This window comes from Cydia pomonella, chromosome 17 (genome assembly GCF_033807575.1).
Source record: "Cydia pomonella isolate Wapato2018A chromosome 17, ilCydPomo1, whole genome shotgun sequence".
In the NCBI taxonomy this organism is placed as follows: domain Eukaryota; kingdom Metazoa; phylum Arthropoda; class Insecta; order Lepidoptera; family Tortricidae; genus Cydia; species Cydia pomonella.
This window is the reverse complement of record NC_084719.1, coordinates 4,583,604-4,603,549: the sequence shown is the minus strand read 5'-3', so window position 1 is coordinate 4,603,549 and position 19,946 is coordinate 4,583,604. Positions and strand designations below refer to the sequence as shown.

Here is a 19,946-nt window from a genome sequence, read left to right as displayed (position 1 = left end):
ACCCACTTCTTTTTTCTTGAAAGTTGCCTATAGGTACATAATAACGTTAATTAACTTATTTGTGATTCAATACTTAATAAGCTGAGAGAAGGAGGAAAAACGAAAGGTTTAGTCTTCATTGTCATCGATGAACGAAATGATATAATGTACCTAAAGTCAGACCAAGCTAACTTTGCATAGCATTTGCAATGACAAAGTGTGGCCATATCATCGTTAATGTCAAATTTATATGCTAATATGACGTTTATTCTGACACTTTGTTCTGTTCAAGTCGATGTGAAGTCAGCTTAGACGGATTCTAAGCAAAAAATATGGGTGACTCTTGTTCAATCATTGTAAGTAGCTACTGTGTAAATACATTAGTATCGTATTGCCCACGAGCTTAGACGTGGAGACCCCTGTAGTAGATGCGCTAGACGTAGTTAGGCGCTTCTACATCCTTCATCTTTTGTCAAAAGGTTTACCTTCTTCTTCTTGCAGAAAAAGCGGAATCAAATTTTAGACCGACAACTTTCACGTCTCTGGCATTACTGTGTCTCTGGAGTTACCGAGAATTCACTTTTCCAATTTAATATTTATCTTAATTTTAGGTATATCTGAGAACAAGTAGCTTATTTTAACATATAAAATAAAATTATATTAAAGTGATATATTATTTTACAACCGAAATTTTCTATTGAGGTTGATGTTGTGGTCAGATTAGTGTTGGTCTAAAAGTTGATTCGCCCAAAAGCTATTATAAAACCAACTGGTGAGAAGTTAAAAACACCATTTAGAGAATTTTGTATTCTACTATTACTCGAAAGCACTGTTTTTAATTCACCAAGTAATTAGATAGTGAAGATAGCTATGAAGTAAACAAAGTTTTTTTTTACTTATCACGCCTTTTCATTGGGGACCTAACTTTTATCACAAAATTTAATTTAAATCTATAGCTACAATGTGAAGACAGTAAATGGGCATATTATCTAAATATATCGACGAGAAAAGATTTATTTAGAATTTATCTAGACGGTTAATAACCAACTAAACTTTTAGTGTCATGAAAATTACGAAGAATTACCTTACTTAAACTGGTTTACCTTCTTTAAAAACATGGTTTTTAAGAGGAAATTGTAAGAGTAAAATTAAATTGTTAATTTTCATTTAAGCTGTATACTTATTGTCTCCTGTGTTACCTGATATAATAACAGCTTTTACAGAGTCGTACCCAATTGTAACTTTAGTTAGCCAGACCCTGTTGTATTATGGTGTATTCGGGTAATTCCGAAAAGTTCAGAATTTCTAGTAGTTCCAAAAATGCACTCTTATATAATGGAATGGGTGATTTTCAAAATCAGCCAACATTTTGAACTAGTCAGAAAGTACCCGAATATACCTTAATACCTATAAAGAATATCAAGCCTATAGGCTTTTCGTTATAGTTTTCCCCCTTGCACTTCCATTGATAATACACAATAAGGTATGTGATATTTTGCCGGTTGTATACTTTGCATATTGTATTGATAAGAGAAAAACAGCTTTAAAGTTTGTTGTAAATAGAGTTAAGATGCAATTTTAAATTTAATTGTATATTCAAGGTCCAAATTGTGGCAAAATGTTGCTCATTTTGATGGTTATTTGAGCTTAATGTAAAAGTTATGTTTAAAGATTCACTCCTTAATTTAAAAAAAAATGTATTTAGATAGTAACACTTTTTTAAATGTCTTACTTCAGGGCAGGCGTTTAAGAATACATTTTAGAAATTAATAACCTATTATTAACACGTAATATGAGTAAATAAATCTAGTGTTGTCAGGTACACATACAGTCTAAAAGAATACTTCCAATCTGATTCTGCTGTGAGAGACGGAGAAAGGTATATGTTATTTCCTTGTCACTCTCAGCAAGATAGCACAGTGTTGTCCAACCGGATAGATGTAATTACTCTTAATTTATTAATGTATGTTAAAATGTTGCTATCTAAACTATTTTCAAATTAAGGGCAAATAAATTAGTTGCTTTAAGCCAAAAAGGACCAATTTTTGTCAACATAAAACAACATTGTTTTGAATAATTTTATAGAATTGTTTGCTAATATAATATTGTGAAATGCCTGTTATGTTTGAGTTGATGGCATTAAAATTCTATATAATAGATATATTGTAAGTAATTCAAATGTAAATATTCTATGCAAATAAATTAACTCTTAACTAGCTTAAAATAAATCTTAATAAAATATATAATTGTTTTATTGTTTCTTTCACCTTGAATGAATGGTATTTGAATAGTGAAATTAACATAAATTAAGAGCAAAAATATATATAATTCTTATCATCATACCCCACACTCTAGACTCTAGAGGCATTTTGCAGGCAAGTCAGTAAGGTTTACAAATAAACAATAAATTTGTGAGTTGTCAAAACAAGGTATTGGTACTTAGGCCGCAATTAAACTATGATAGAACGCCAAATTTGTTAAAATGGTTGTTATTTAATTAACCTATGATGGTGTAATAGGGCCCATCAACTTTTTTATATAATTAATAGTGTTTTTTTTTAAACTTCAATTCCTATTTGTTTTTGTATATTTGACGTAAAACTATAATTAAATTGTTGCCACCCATAAAATTCATTATTTTGACAACTTCTGCTGTTTATTGTGTTCCGATTACTCAAAACGTGTCCCCTGGGTTACCCACGATTGATCTAATAAAACTTAATTTAATCGAAAGAAATGATTGTCTACTATGTAAAAGAACTCAAACGCTTTTCTTCTGGCAACTCAGAAATGGGGAGGTCCTGTTTGATTTTCCATAACAGTAATCATATTTCTTCTGGGTCACTAATGACAAAAAATCCACGGAAAGTTTCTATATTAGTGTAAATTATTCTCCTGGGTCACCACTGGGGCTAAAAATACTAGGTAAGTTACAAAAACGAAGTAAAAGTTTCCTTAATATCCTTTGCTATAGATCTCAACTTGGTCACACATACGGATCGTATTCCAGTAGGCTTAAACATTTCAACCTGCCATGTCTGTCGTCGCGGAGACAGTGCAGTGAATTATTCAAAATTCAAAAATTTATTCTGCAAGTAGGCCTCAAGGGCTCTTTTACAAGTCAGTAAGACATTATAGTAACATCATATAGTGACATGAATAATACATAACAACATTTATAAATACAACAGCCAATACCTGGGTAAACATTACATTATAATAATCTTAAAATAAATATATATTAATGTCTCTCCTCACTTGCACTGACACATGTAATACTGACATGACTTATCCTTAATAATTATTTGCAAGTTTGATGCCATATATTATTGGAGTTATTTTATACACAGACACTAATTTATTGCATGTAAATTTGTTTCTTGATGTGCACACATATTTAGGGTTAGAGTCCAGTTCAAACCGCTGTAAGCCTCTAATATGCATGTAAACGCAATGACTGTAACCTGTTGTGTGAGCCTAAATAAATTAAATTAAATTAAAAGTATATTAACTTGTAAGTTAAGTTTTTTTTCGGCAAACCTTGCTAACTGACATACCCACAAAATGCTCCCTTGAGTGTGATGCTGATGTATGCTTATCATTTCTAATTTCCATTAACTTTTGGATGCAAAACTTTGAATACAGCAGCTAATTATGACCCCTATCAAAAATGAATAGTAATATTTCTTACAGTACATATAATGCTACTTTACCGCCCTAGTACAGTAATTAGCACTATAACTTTAAAGGGTCATATTTACTGTAAAACACTGTACAATATGCATGCAAATTTCCTACTTTTTGCACTTGTATCGTAATGTACTATTTCTAAATACAAGTTTACCAACTGCTTAACAGTGAAGAAAAACATTAAGGAAACCAAATTAATCCCATAAACCAAATTAAACTAGGGTTGGCAACATGCATGTAACAGCTCTCGAGAGTTGCAGGCATCCATAGGGTATGGTGACTGCTTACCAGGCGGGCCATATGTTTATTTGCCACCGATGTGTGGTAAAAAGTCACTAACTGTCTGACTACACATTCTAGTGTAAGTAAACATTTAAAAAGTTGCTTTGGCATAACTTACCTAACATGAGTTGCAGGAGAAGACCATCACAGCCATATTAAAAGTCTGTAATCAACTTCATTAAATATATAATATAAAATTTACAAATTATCCTTACATATACATCTTAATCTTAGTCAACTGGAATGTATGGCATCACCAACTGAGTCCCTTGCTCGCCAAGTCCTTCTTAGCCTCCGCAATCTCTTCCTGCAGCTCTTTCGCTGCTTCTTCGCAATTATTGAATGTAAAAACTCGATATAAGACAACTGTTACCGCGTATAAGCCAAACAAAATCACAAAGATTATAGGCGATATCAATATGAGATTCATGTTGGCTTCTATCACTGGGTGCTTTACGTAGCCACCGACGAGGGAATACCAGACTGCTAGCACTGCTGAGAGCACCGATATCCATTCTAGTAGCTTCGTCATGATCCTGTAAAAGAAAACAGAATGAACAATACAATCTGATGATGGCAGTTATTTTTGATAACTATAAATATTAAAAAAAAATCCGTTATGCTAAAAAGGAGTAAAAAAAGTATACTTACTTCTTTGAATAATATAAACTGCTTTATTTAACTGGAAGAAGTGAAGATTACAAGCAAAACATAACCTATTCTTTTATAACTTTTGACATTTGTCAGACGTCGCTGACGTTTCAGATTAATCGAGTTGTTAGTATACATGTTTGAAAATTAAATGTTTATTTGACTGCCTTAAATAGCTACGATGTCTAAGCTATTTGAGCTCTAAGGTTTACAGCGCTAATAAGTTTGCTGCAAACTCTTAAAGCAGTTTTTATTATGACATAGATACCATTTTGAACTGCCAGTGTCAAAAAAAGCTGTCATTTATTTTATTTGGGTTGCGTTTCATTATTCATACGAAGAAGTTGTATTGTAACACGTCGTACGGACGGAATTTCATAAAAATCTTCGTAACATTACAATTTCACTATGAACGACATAGATGATAAGTTTTACTACGTGTACAGTTCATCGTTAGATCACAAATTGGAGATAAAAATGTGTGTAATCAACCTTGTTTACAACAACCCTTTGTTTTTCAAGTTACAAAAACTATTCAAACCTTTCTGTTATAGAGGAACTTTAGAGGGTAAGCGTGCGAAACCAGAGTATGATAAGTTGCTCTCGGACCCCATGTTGAAGTTCTCTGGCTTGTATCAAGAAGGGTGCTCTGATTTGTACGTGAGTTGCCAAGTGTTGACCGATGGAGTTCCCTTGGCACTGCCAGTCACTACGTCGTACAAGGCGTTCACTAATCGATGGAAGTAAGTTGATATTTAACACAAGTATGTGTGGGTATGCTCACAATTTTTATGTTTTAAGTAGGAAGATTCAGATGTGTTAGACATTTTTTTTTTTATAAGACACACCAACAGTACATAAACAAAGCTAGCAAAGTAACAAGTATAGTGGCCACGTATAATATCTATGCACCAATAACAGGTGTGCAACAACACTCAAACAGTTCGAGGCTTTTTACACTACATTATTAACTACAACTACAACTGAATTCTAAAGACATCTGAATTTACTAGGTACATAACTACACCCATATACATTGTCTCCTATCTGTTTCTCTATACCAAAAGACGGGTTTTAAAAGTAACAAATATGAATCAATACATGTATATTTGTCACCCAAATGGATGACCCAATTAAGCATGCTTTTTGGGTAAAAAAAACTTTTTGAAAGTGTTGATATAAAGTGGTAAAGGTCTTTTGATAGTGTTAATTCACAACATATGATATGATATGATATGATATTTATTGGTAAATATTTACATTTACAAGTCCTTTTATATACAATTATCTTGTGATAGATTTTACATTGTTTTACTTACTATACTCATGTATTAATAAACATTTCATTGTTAAAGTTATAACCTCATAAAGCCCACCATACAAAATATTCCTATTTTTAATTTGACCCTTTTTATATTACATTATGTTTTTTTAAACTCCATTAACTTCAGGGTATGGCTAAGTACATTTTTGGAAACTGAATGGCATAGTTAACTATTTTCTTAAAAAGTATTAATAGTGTTGTAAAGCAGACAGTACTTTTTAAATTCAGTGAACTTTTGATAATTATGGCATATCAATGGCATTTCGAATATCGATCGTCCGAGATAGTACTTGCATTTAGTAGCAAATGTATAAACTCAGACTAAACACTAATCAATATGTAAACAGGCCCTAAGGCAAGTGTACACACTCATAGGGGCCTAATCACATAAATATAAATCATTGATTATCTCCAAAATGCAGTTAATTAGAATAGTTTCTTTGAGAAAGTGACTTTATTGAAGCTCAGGAATGCACTCTTAAACTTAATGGACTTTTAAAAAATACAGTGTATAGTAAATTGGGATACATTTTGTTTGTTTGACAAAGTAATCAAACAAAAGGTATGCTACTTTATTTCAAATATCAAATATCAAACATTTATTCAGCAAATAGGCCACAGGGGCACTTTTACATGTCCATTTTTACAAACAATAAATTAAAAAAAAAAAAACAATTACAAATATCGAATCTATGAAATAATAAATACTTTATTAGAGATGTATACTGTCTCTAAATGTCAAATTACACAAAAAAAACTATGATAAAAAAATAAAACCATAAAATACTAAAATTCTTTAGAGATGTATAAGTCTCTAAGTGTCAGAGATAAAATATAAAAATATATATTAAATTATCCTTAGAGATGTAGAGGGTCGCCAAGGCTTGAATTCTTATATAAATAATTAAAAGACAAAAAAATTAAAACAGACAAGAACCGAATGAAGTGTCTCACGTTAATGTCACTCAAAAGTAAAGTTACATACTTTACATTTGGTTTATGAAAAATTCTAATTAGATTGAAACTCAGTGTTCCTTAGGAGGATAATTATTTGGTGAGTTTCTACATTTTAATTTTTCCTTGTAGCTGCCCAAAGTTCTATGAAAAGACCTTTCATTTTACATTTAATCAGATTTACAAATCTAAATGGCATTGGTGTTGACAAGTTTGATTATTGAGCTAATATGTTTCTGTTTAAAACTAATTGGCATAGTTAATTTAAAAAAAAATGTTTATATGATTTTATTTTTATAAAACGTAATTAAATGTTGCATATAGTGTTGTTGTATCATGGGCATTACATTTAATTAAACCAAACAATTTAAAACTGACATATCTAATAGATAGTATTTACGTTTAGTAGCAAATGTACACTCTCGTACTAAACACTAATCAATCTGTAAACAGGCCCTAAGGCAAGTGCATACGCTCGTAAGGGCCTTATATGACAAAAATAAACTATTGATGATCTCCGAAATGCAGTTAATTAGAATACCGGTGTCTTTGAGAGAGTTAAGCTCGAGAATGCACCCTTGAAATTAACAAAAAAAAAAAAAAAACTTGGTGTATAGTTTTGTTCACTGTAAATTTTTATTCTTACTCTTAAAAACTTGTATTACCATCAGTATATATGTATAACGTATTTGCATTAACCACATCACGCTGCACTATTGCCCTTGCCATTTGTATCCTTTGTCCTAGGATATCAGTATCATTTGTAACTTGAGAATATACACATTAGTGACCAACCAAAGCCAAAGTTGGCCAATCTTTTATTTCATCTATTTATTATGATTTATTTATTTAAGCCTTTATTTTTCCGTATATATTTTTACATAATAAAAGTTTTCTAACAGTATCGTTTTTCATTTTTCTATGTTAAGGACCCCTGTCGGGTATAGGCCTCCTCCATATCTTTCCACCTTCTTTTATTTCATCTATGCTTATTTATTTATATATATCGTTGTCTGAGTACCCACAACACAAGCCATCTTGAGCTTACTGTGGCATTTAGTCAATTAGTGTAAGAATGTCCCTATAATATTTATTTATATTACAGTTGGAACGAATGGGTGACCCTGCCTGTATACTACAGCGACCTCCCCCGTAACGCCATGCTGGCCATGACCATATATGACTGTGCCGGCCCCGGGAAACTCATGGTTGTGGGTGGGACAACCATATCTTTCTTCGGGAAACATGGCATGTTGAGACAGGTATTTTTTTAATGCTTTTTTGTTCACTTGTACAAACTGCCTTTACATGGTTATTTGCAGTCGAAACTGGCTGGCTGATGGTTAGCCGGGATTATAATAGTTGTTAAAAGCATTAAGCCCATATTAATCTTACTTTGGGATGAATTTCAAAAACGCTCTATTAGTGGAGCTCTACAACATTTAAAGAATATCATTATCTTCCTTGCATTGTCCTGGCCACAGATCAAGGGAGCCGGGGGTCCGCTTGGCTACTAATCCTAAGATTTAGCGTAAGCACTAGTTTTTACGAAAGCAACAGCCATCAGACCTTCCAACCCAGAGGGTAAACTAGGCTGTATTGGGATTTTTCCGTTTTCCTCTCAATGTTTTCCTTCTTCGAAAAGCGACTGGTAAATATCAAAATATTTCGTACATAAGTTGCACATTTCGCACACGGTATAGTTCATGTCATCCACGATGACGCGCGGATTTCTCAAATCAACCCTTTAAGAACATCAAGATGGCGTCGTCGTGAATGACCCGATCTATAGTTGATTATTTACGTATAAATCCTTACCCGTTGGTATAGATTTCATCGACCTAGGTCAGAACGTTACGGTAGATGTGCCCGCATTTGTCAAGTCCTTGTCAATGATATGTTTAAACACACACACACACACTACCACTAACAGACACACTACCACTAACACAGACACTACCACTAACACACACACTACTACTAACACACACACTACTACTAACACACACTACCACTAACACACACACTACCACTAATACACACTAATAACACTAGACCCTACTCATGGAATTGTTTTCCTGCCAGTGAGTAAGGTTGCCAGAGTATTAGGATCGGCAGAGCGCATGTAACACCTCTGGAGTTCCAGGCGTCCATAGTCTACGGTGACTGCTTACCATCAGATAAGCCGTATACTTGTTTGCCACCGACGTAGTATAAAATACTTTTGACCATACTTATAGAGGAAATTGGCATATTGCACAGCAGGCTGGGTGGTATACATCATTATTCAAGTCTCGAAACTATGGCCCTTGTGCCGAAGGATAATTAAGGCCTGGCCGTGAATCTCGGGTCAAAAACTTTTGAGATAGGTAGCTAAGTAGCACAGTAATAGTGCCCATAAAGATACTATGCAAGTTTTGATAAACGCGGTACAGAAAAGAGTAGAGTCAGACGAAGCTAAAGTGGCAGCGATTTTAATAGCCCATACTGTGCAAGTGTTATTTAATCGTCAAACTTCTATGAAATTATGACGTTTACTTAACACGTGCACAGTCTGGGCTATCAAATTCGCTGCCAACTTAGCTTGATCTGACTCTATACTTTGTATCTTTAGGTATTTAAATAAAATTAAACAAAATCTACCCTCAAATGGCTCCTTAAGCCAGTTGAGGGTAGATGAAAACATTACATGATAAAATAATGTAGGCTAAGGTTAAGACATTCAGTCACAGATCCAGGCGGTTTTGTATTTGGTTGGTTAACCAATAAATGTGAAAACTACCCGAAAATGTAAAAAAATGGTTTACTTTTATTTAAATACCTAAAGATACAGAGTATAGTACTAACTATTCTTTAGAGCTATTGAAAATGGTTGAATATATACACATTAACATTTCGAAGAAAATTGCTCTAGACTTACCGAATATCGCTAGATCAATATTTACAAATGGATCATGCACGTTGGCTGACCGGTGGGAGTCACCGTGGCTGAAGCACTGGGTGCAGCTACATGCCCCAACATGTAGGAATTTGTATTAATGTCATGTCATACTAACCCTAGATTTAAGTATTTGTATGTTACTAACACAATATGGACATTGTTCGAAATAAATTGTTTTTGATTTGATTTGATCATACTTCGATATTTGCCTAGATTGAAATGTATACCTACATTAACATAAATAAGGAAAAACATACAAAACCTCTAGCCTTACCACGAGTTTGACACTGACCTGACACTGACATGTTCGCTAGGGTGTGCGTAACTCACTTTCTATTCATCTCGCACGTAGTGGCTTCGGGTACCCACAACCCATATTGGTGCGAGCAAGATAAGTGGCATATTAGTGGTAGCCGTACTCAACATATGCGCGTGAATTCTATGTTCTGGAAAAGTTTTTATAAACTATTAGAGATAGCCGAGTCGAGTGCACGACCGGGCTACGGTTCAATAAGTCGCTGATTTATGTTATGATCGATAACTTTAAGTAGACAGTTGGAATCTGCCACTCCCCCAGTTTATTTCTCAAGTCTCAGGATTGTGCACGTCTTTTAATGCTTTTTAAAACTTTCACGCATTCAAACTCCTCAAAAAAGTTCTTTTAAACAAGTGAAGAACGCCTAATAGTTTCTTAAAAACATTTAGCAATATTGTTGTTCCTTATGTGTTTTTTAAATATCGAAGCGGTCCTGGGAGTGCGTTCGTACAGTAACATGCTAGTGCCGCGGCATCATAAAAATTGGCAAAAGACTTTCAAAGTTACCTAACATTGACAAACATTGTGTTTCGACGCTTTCGAAGTGGGCATAGGAACAGTGCTGTTACAGCGAATGTGTTTGTTGTTTCGTTTAAGAATAGAAATATCATATCATGTTTTTTTCTTCGGTTTAATGATATAAATCTTAGAGTGATCGAGCATATTTTCTGAAAAAAGAAATATAATAACTCAAAAATATCCCGTAAAAAACTTAAATCAAACAGTCTTTAGCTTCAACTTAATAATACACCAACCTTTTCAAAACGCAGTAATGGGTCATTCGTTCAGCATCCTCCGCAAGAAATACTACCTATCCTTCAGAGTATCGTTGAAGAAGTTTTCTTTCTCTTTGAAAAAGGGGATGTTCGACCTCCGCGTGTGGCCGGGAGTGGAGGGGGGAGAGAAAACGCCGGGCAAGGCTCCGGACCGGGGGAAGGAGCAGATGCAGCGGCTGGCCAAGTTGGCCAAAAAGCACCGGAATGGACATATGCCGAAGGTATGTTTTACTTATGAAGGTTTAATTTTGCGGCATTTATAAATACAAGTGATTCATTTGATGTTCTATTTTTTATGCCGTGTGTTATTAGATTTGTTAAAGCAAGACATGGATGGAGTTTAGTACACTTACTCGTAACTGATTATTTCTCACATTAAAAAAAAAATGTTAAAAATACACAGATTAATGCTACTTACTTGTGCGATTTCGACTATTGTAGGTACCTTATATGACCGACATAAGACGTCATAATATAACATATTCACGGTCATTCAAACTTCATTCTAACTAATTGTTACTGGATTTCGGAAATTGAATGAATTGCTAATTTGAGTAGCTATCCCAATCCCCTTCCTTAGATATCAAATATTTCATGACTTTAGGCCCATGGTACAAGCAACACTCTTAACCGTCCATCGGTGGACCTTATGCCTTTTGTATTAAGGTCTATCGATGGACAGTTAACAGTGTGGGCGATGGTACATACGATGCGATGGAAGATGGTACACATAAGAAAACATCTAGATTCGGGCAAGTGTAGCTACAAACAAATATGCACTAGTAGATTTAATCGACAAGTCTGTATAAACTTGCATTCGTATCGTTGCCAACACTGGTTTCCGGCGAGTGTGGGGTGTGATGCGACGTTTCCAGCGCAGCGCACGCCCTCCCATTTACTCGACCCCCGAATGCACAGAATTGATACGCGAACTATACGTACTAAATACAAAATAGTCAACTTTCTAATAAAGTCAGTATACTTTCAGGTGGATTGGTTGGACCGGCTTACGTTCCGTGAGATAGAAATGATCAACGAGAAAGAGAAGCGAGGATCTGACTACATGTACCTCATGATTGAGTTCCCCACCGTCCACATTGATGGTATCAACGTAAGTACTGTCATACTCCAGGTGGGCTGGCTGGCCCGGCGCCGTGAGATCGAGATGATATATGGGAAGGAGAAGCGAGGGTCTGACTACATGTACCATCACGTTCAAATTTACATGGACATTTTATGAGTGATTCATAACTTGTCTATGCACTTTTGAACCCTACTGTACCTCATGATTAAGTTCCCCACCGTCCACATTGACGGTATCATCGTAAGTACTTTGTTACTCCAGGTGGACTAGCTGGACCGGCTCACGCTCCGTGAGATCGATATGATTATAGGAAGGAGAAACGAGAATCTGTGTTTTAACGTAAGTACTTTAGTTAGAGGTAATTTGTATTAAAGTTTTTGATTCTCCGTTCCCTAAAGAAAGGACGCCTAGCACGAGGAATTTCGTACATTTAACCGCCTGTTCCGCTCTCTATCGCACGCGCACTGTTATATTGTTGTCCCCTTCGCACAGTGTCATTAACTGCCGCCAACATGGGCGGAACAGCAATATAATTACTCGAGAGCGCTAGAGATAGAGATACAGGCGGATCAATGTACGAAATTCTTCGTGTTAAGCGTTCTTTCTTTAGCTTAAAAAACGTGGGATAAACTAAACGTAATTTACCGACTCTTCCTACTACCTTATTTAAAAGCAGCGGTGATGGCCTTCCTACTTGCTACCGGCAGCGCTGAGATGGGCGGGTCACCTGGAAAGCTACCCGATATAATAGCTTCAAAAATTATGACTAGGTGGACGCCATAACAGAAAAGGCCTAGTAAGCAAAAGGGGGCTGGACTGTGTGGAAGAAGATTTTAGGAGGATAAGGAAGTATACCAACTGGAGGAAGGTTGCCAAGGATCGCGACAACTGGAGGAAGATAGTGGAGGGCCTCCTCCAAGACCCACAAAGGGCGTTATACCATCGGAAGTAAGAAGTAAGATGGCCTTCCTACGGATAAGAGGACTGTACTTTAACGGACCACTCTGTATTGTTTTGTGTTTATTTTTATATTATTACGGCTACGAGGACTTAAAAGGCCGCCTTTATTCTGACGATTTGATGGCTATTGTAACTATTTATAACTGAAACCAATTTAACATATAAATAAAAACGCACAGACACAACTGCTAGTGAATTACAAAAATGTTAAGCTTACCCTGTACCTAACTCTATCATCTCTGCCGTATGACTCCTCACCAACCATTAAAACTCAGCAAAAAGCCTATAGGAACTGCTTAAACTTTTCTTGCCGTTTTATAAAAACAAAATCTATTTGTGATGTTCGGCGTTGAGTTGGTGCTGACGTCATTGTGTTTGCAGCACGCAGTAGTTTACTACGAGCAAGACGGTGACGAGATGTACCAGTTCCGCGCACAGGCGGAGATCGTCACAGTACCTGATCATGAAATACAGCAGGTAAGCACTCAGTCAGCGAGCAACAAATTTCATTCATAATGTGTCTATGCACTTTGACGTAGAACCAAATAGAACTGTAACTTAAATTGCTAATCAATATTGACCCTTATTACTGAGCAAGGCAGTTGATCATAGGAGACTAGAGAAGACGTATCTAAAAAGAGGATCAAGCTAAAGGACTGTGTCTTGCACTAGTTAAAGTATTATCATAAACTGATATATTGACTATTTTTATCGAGTTCTTTATCACTGAAAGGTTGAACCACTGGTTTTTATTACATTTTTGTATTTCAATGATTGCAGTCTGCATCGTTTTGTAGTATAGCTATTTTTGTTTAAATGCTACTTTTTATATCACTAGTTGCTATGTAACTTGGAGCATATGTTAGCCACACCCTCAATACGTCATATTCATATGTTGAATAGGTTAAAGGTGATATTGAAATGATATCTTACTTTCACAGTACGCTTGCAAAATAATTTATGACGTAATTATAATATATTAGTACTGAGTTCTGATTTATTTTTATTACCTTTCATTAGGTAAACCTATTAAATAATCTTATCATAATGCAATACGGTTTATATAAAATTATAAAATGTAATATAACATACGAGTATACAGACAATATGCAGCAAGTAACTGCATCTCCTTAGAACGTCATTCGAATAATCTTCTAAAAAGCCTTAAAAATACATAGTGGCTCTCACGGTGAATTTGTATGTATAATAAACGAGTTTCAAGTGCGAAAGTAACCCTGAAGTTGCGAAAAAATGTTGCTTATCCTATATAGAAAACATCGACAACAACAATCGTTTTTTCGCGATGACGGGGTGGGGTAAAGTAAAAGTTATACAGTATGACCTCTTATTCACCTAGAAGAGTCTGACACAGTAAACGTTGTTAAGTATGACCTAAATATTCACCTAGAGGAATCGACTAAAGAAGTTTTCATCAGACATCGTTATATGCTTAGCGCTGTCTCGCTCATACAACGCAGCGACTTGTGCATCCGCATTAGTATGACAATCGCTTAAAAAATTAAGAAACACCGTATATAATAAAACCCTTCTTTGACAGGAGAACCTAGTAGAAAACAAACAGCATCGTCTAGCGCGTTCCCTCCGCGCCGGCCAAGGCGGGCGAGACGCCAAACCAACTGCAGCTGAACGCGACCAGTTGACTGCTATTGTTGCAGCACCCCCCGCCTCACCCCTCACTGCAACATACCAAGACTTGCTGTGGAAGTACAGGTACATACTTACATTACATCCATTACAATACATATACCTCCGCTGCACAGCCTTCTCTAAAACCATTTTTTTAGCCTGCTATGGTGTCCCACTAGGCACAAGTCTAAATCATTACCAAAATATTATTACTTATAAAGAAAACCAGCTCTGTACCAATCTCTAACGACCTGGTTTTGTTTGTTGGGTTTCTCTTAAAGTCGAATTTACCATAGTTAGATTAGGAACGCTTTTACAATTGGTGCCTTGACCAGGATATCAACTGATCTAAGGCAAGAATACCATTACAAGACTAGTGTTTCTTTCTTCAGAGCCATACGGCTCAATTCGAACAATCCTTATAAGATGTCACACCGATACGATACTAATCTGTCATTGTCAAAAGTGACATTTCATCAACCAAAAACTTCACTTTTGACATCTTATAAGCAATGTTCGAATTGTACCTGCAGTGTCCACTTTTTCAGATGGCGATAGTATGTCTGCATATTTATACTTGTATAAAGCTATGGAGTTTCATTTATTTTATACAGAAACCATTACTGAAAAGGTGCTACATCAAGATGGTCACCCTGCAAATGCATAAAATTTTCTTAAAAATTGTTTAGTACTTAAAAATGTATAGCATCAATCAAGCATTTTCATCACGCTCTCAAAGTTGTCCAGTTCCAGGCATTTTATCACGGAAAAATGTCTGATATATTTGACATTAGATTGAGTTGCTTTACTTCAAACTTGAATAAATTCAGTTGTCAGTTTTTGGCGATTTTGGTATTAAGAAAAGGTAATAGGGTAGATATTTCCTAAGGTCGCTGGGTTAGGGACCTACTGGACGTAGAAATAATAACGCGGACTGTATAAAATAGTCTGGTTATTCCGCCTTAAGTACAAATAATTCCCGGCCAAACAATTATAAAACCTAATTCGGTATTCGCTTTACCTACTCGGATGACGTCGCGCTCTGTCCGCCGCCCGCGTGTCTCTTCCCGTGCGTATGTCCAGTACTTAACATGGAATAAAACGTGAAGACTTCCGGCGCCGTCAGCAAGCTCGTACAGACTGCCATACAACACCGGCGAACATTACGGCGTGCATACGCGCGGTGCACCGAGGGGAGGAGGGGAGCCGTGCTAAAACCGTGGCCGTGTACAAACCTCCATAGTAGCCCATACAACTTGGGAGACCGCGTCTAGACGCGGTTTAAAAACCGTGGATTATTAGGGCAAAAAAACGTGTGTGTACAAAAGGCCTAAGAGGGTCTGATCGATTTGTCCTAATTTGAAGTTAAACGACTAAATTGAACATGTCTCTAAACTCTCTCTCTCTCTCTTGACTATTCCTGGATTTTGATTATTTTATTTCCAGATGCGATAGTTCCGATATTAATATTAAATTGTTTGTGCTAGATTCTACCTATCTTCGCATCGACGCGCTCTCACCAAGTTCCTGGAATGCGTCAACTGGAACCGACCAGGTATGTCACAACTTTCAGAGGAAGCAGAGTAAGATTAACTTTTTGACACAATTTCATTTTAACCCCCGGTGCAAAAAAAGGCTGTTATATATTTAACGCCAATCTCTGTCTGTGGCATCGTAGCTCTCTAACGGATGGACCGATTTCGATGCAGTTTTTTTTACGTGAAAGCAAGTTTCGAGTGGTGGTTCGGTAGAAATCGACCCAGCACTTTAAAAGGTATCAGCACTTTTCCAAAAGGCATTTTTGGCATGATATTCGACGACCGGTTCGAGGCCTAGTGGGTAGTGACCCTGCCTACGAAGCTGATGGTCCCGGGTTCAAATCCTGGTAAGGGCATTTATTCGTGTGATGAGCATGGATATTTTGTTCCTGAGTCATGGGTGTTTTCTATGTATTTAAGTATTTATAAATATTTATATTATATATATATCGTTGTCTAAGTACCCTCAACACAAGCCTTATTGAGCTTCCTGTGGGACTTAGTCAATTTGTGTAATAATGTCCTATAATATTTATAATAATATTTATTTAATATTTTTATCGTTTTTTTGGCATATAGAGTTTTTATTTCATTATTTAATAGTTATTGATACTGCTTTTATAGCTGACTGTACCTTTTTTTATCAGGCGACTAATACTCATCGAGACAATTCTAAATACCCCAAACACAATTAGGTTACGTTGTTTTATCACAGAGTTCCTATGGCCACCTCCTGTCTCCATCATCAGATCTGCTGGATGACAATATAATATTATGGCACCATCACCAACACCAACATAATATATGTATGTATATGTGAAAAACTAGACAGTGCGAGTTGGACTCGCCCACCGAGGGTTCCGAACTTTTTAGTATTTGTTGTTAAAATATGTATGTGAAAATTTCAACTGTCATGAGATACAGCCTGGTGACAGACGGACAGACAAACAGACAGACGGATGGACAGTGGAGTCTTAGTAATAGGGTTCCGTTTTACCTTTGTGGCACGGAACCCTAAAAACAAATCATTTATGAATAGATTTATTTATATACTTACGTTGGTGGCAAACAAGCATATGTACGCCTGCAACTCCAGAGGAGTTACATGCACGTTGCCGACCCTAACACTCCGCACCCTCGTTGAGCTCTGGCAACCTTACTCACCGGCAGGAACACAATATGAGTAGGGTCTAGTGTTATTTGGCTGCGGTTTTCTGTAAGGTGGAGGTACTTCCCCAGTTGGGCTCTGCTCTAGATCTGGAATGACATCCGCTGTGCTGTGCCCTACCACACAAAGCGAGATGCCATTCACAATGCCCATACCTCTCTTAAAAAAGGTACTTAAGTTGTATATCAACTTTTACATGCCTTAGCCGTGACGATATGTTCCGCTGGCTAGTGACTTATGGAGTCATAAGTCACGTAATGAGCGATAAATAATAATGAAATGCAACGCTTTCTATAAAATAACTTGTATTTATAATTAATTAACTATCCAGCACCAAAATACAATTTACGCTTTAAAGAAGCGCTGTTGGTCTAGCGGTAAGAGTATGTGACTTTCAATCCGGAGGTCGCGGGTTCAAACCCCGGCTCGTACCAATGAGTTTTCGGAACTTATGTACGAAATATCATTTGATATTTACCAGTCGCTTTTCGGTGAAGGAAAACATCGTGAGGGTACCCGACTAATCCCAACAAGGCCTAGTTTACCGTCTGGGTTGGAAGGTCAGAAGACAGTCGCTTTCGGAAAAACTAGGGATTAGTTGTCAAGCGCACCCCAGGCTCACATGATCCGTGGCAAAATGCTGGTACAACGCGAGGGAGAAGAGACAGCACAATACAATTTACAAAATTAAAGCGGGAATATCGATAGAAAGAGACAGAGAGAGGCCTACCGTATAAACCGAAATTCGCAAATTGCGGGGATCTTTCTCTTTTACTCCAATGAAGGCGTAACTAGGGTGACAGAGAAAAATGCCCGCAATTTGCAAACTCCGATTTTCGCGGTTACAGCCCAGAATCTTCCTCCCTCGCACAGCTCAACTTGGGAATGAAGTGTTGCCTGCGGTATTCCCGGACAGATTCCTTCCCTTCAAACCTTTATGAAAAAAGCGTCCTCCTATTTTAAAGGCCCTTGCAACCCAATCTGCAGGTTTCCATAGGCGACAGTAATTGCTTACCATCAAGCAATTCGTCTTCCTTCTTAGTGAATCTACCTTAGAAAGAACTGAATAAATTTATGGCTCTGCCATTTTGAATTATCTCCTAAAACTGAATCGACAAAGGAAGTCCATATAATTATCGAACCTGCTTACAAATTTCATGGTTGGGTAATAGTTATTTGTGTCCCAAGGGATGAAAAGTAGGAAATTGCGTGCCGCGTGTAAAATTGTTACCCGAGCCGAAGGCGAGGGTGGCATACACGCGGGATGGAATGTCCTACGTTTCCTCCCGTGGTGCGTATACTCTACAGCGAGCGTATGCTCGACGGAGGCAGAAAGCGGCAACTTCGTTTAGCGCAGCGGGAGCAAAGTTAACGCTTTCCGCCCGGAGGGCAGAAAAATGTTGTTCCCAAAAAATGTGACGGAATGGAAGTTTTGTATGAGATGAAATTTAGTTTTTAAATTTTCTCGTGTTAAATATAATCTACAGATAGAAAGACATACAATATCACTCTTTTTATTTAATTTGATAAAAAATACAAATACAAGCGGACAGAGTGGCCAGAAAAACCAACCAACCAACCAACCAAACCAATCAACCAACTGGGGAAGTACCTCCACCTTACAGAAAACCGCAGCCAAATAACACTAGACCCTACTCATAGTGTTGTGTTCCTGCCGGTGAGTAAGGTTGCCAGAGCTCAACGAGGGGGGGGGGGATGCTAGGGTCGGCAACGTGCATGTAACTCCTCTGGAGTTGCAGGCGTACATAGGCTACGGAGACTGCTTACCATCAGGCGGGCCGTAAGCTTATTTGCCACCGACGTAGTAAAAAAAAAAAAGACCACGAAAATAATTTTGACCCAGTTGTGTTTTCGAAAGCATTTTTTACCTAAGCCGAAACGGAGACGCTTCGCGCTCGCTCGATCGAAAATCCATAAATCGCCTAGTTCAAAGGCCTATGCCACGGAAAACCGTCGTAACAAATAATTAACCTAAGTATCACTTCGCACAACTGTCACATTAACTATATTGCACATTAATCGTCCAAATATTACACAATTCTACAATAACTTCCAAACCTCACGTTTAACGACTTTTTAAATATTTAAAAGCAACCTTAAACTATACAGCTTAAAATACATTGTTCAATAGAACGGTTAATGAAGATAAGAGGTTATAAAAGTAATTGGTAATGATTATACAAGATTTAGGCAACCTGGCGCGTGCCAGTTTCAACCGCATTTTTTTAAGAAACGAACGTGTTTTAACGGTTTTAAAGTTTTGAATAGTGCGGACTTTAAAAAAAAAACTGAAGTGTTTTAAAGTTTTATTAATGTGACTTTGATTTGTGTGTGTGATAAGGATTGTAGGAGGAAATAATCATATTATATATTATTTACTAAATTATTATAGATGTGGGTGTTAAGGCCGCTAAGCTTAAGTGGGGTTGGGCAGGACACGTCTGCCGTATGCACCCGGATCGGTGGGCCAAATTGGCTACCGAATGGATACCGCAGGTTAGCCGGGGCAGAGGCAGACCAAAAAAGAGATGGCGGGATGACCTCGACGCGTTTTGCAGAGACTGGCGGGAACATACTTCAAACCGTGATGAGTGGCGGAAAAAAGGGGAGGCCTT

The 19,946-nt window shown here is 36.8% G+C and overlaps 2 protein-coding genes across 2 annotated transcripts in view; one reads left to right on the top strand and one right to left on the bottom strand.

Moving 5' to 3' along the window:
* Nucleotides 1-4,120: 4,120 nt before the first annotated feature.
* On the bottom strand, nucleotides 4,121-4,506 carry LOC133527029 (dolichol-phosphate mannosyltransferase subunit 3). The gene has a single exon (XM_061863916.1). It carries the CDS (start codon nucleotides 4,481-4,483, stop codon nucleotides 4,205-4,207), a length of 279 nt encoding a protein of 92 aa, XP_061719900.1. The 5' UTR covers nucleotides 4,484-4,506; the 3' UTR covers nucleotides 4,121-4,204.
* Nucleotides 4,507-4,937: 431 nt separating this feature from the next.
* LOC133527018 (phosphatidylinositol 3-kinase catalytic subunit type 3) overlaps nucleotides 4,938-19,946 on the top strand; it is a 50,954-nt gene continuing 35,945 nt past the window's right edge. Inside the window, exons 1-8 of the mRNA XM_061863905.1 lie at nucleotides 4,938-5,081; nucleotides 5,157-5,345; nucleotides 7,986-8,142; nucleotides 10,997-11,134; nucleotides 11,902-12,024; nucleotides 13,339-13,434; nucleotides 14,516-14,688; nucleotides 16,092-16,159. Coding sequence (XP_061719889.1) covers nucleotides 5,011-5,081; nucleotides 5,157-5,345; nucleotides 7,986-8,142; nucleotides 10,997-11,134; nucleotides 11,902-12,024; nucleotides 13,339-13,434; nucleotides 14,516-14,688; nucleotides 16,092-16,159 — 1,015 coding nt within the window. The 5' untranslated portion in view covers nucleotides 4,938-5,010. The remainder of the gene's footprint in view (nucleotides 5,082-5,156; nucleotides 5,346-7,985; nucleotides 8,143-10,996; nucleotides 11,135-11,901; nucleotides 12,025-13,338; nucleotides 13,435-14,515; nucleotides 14,689-16,091; nucleotides 16,160-19,946) is intronic.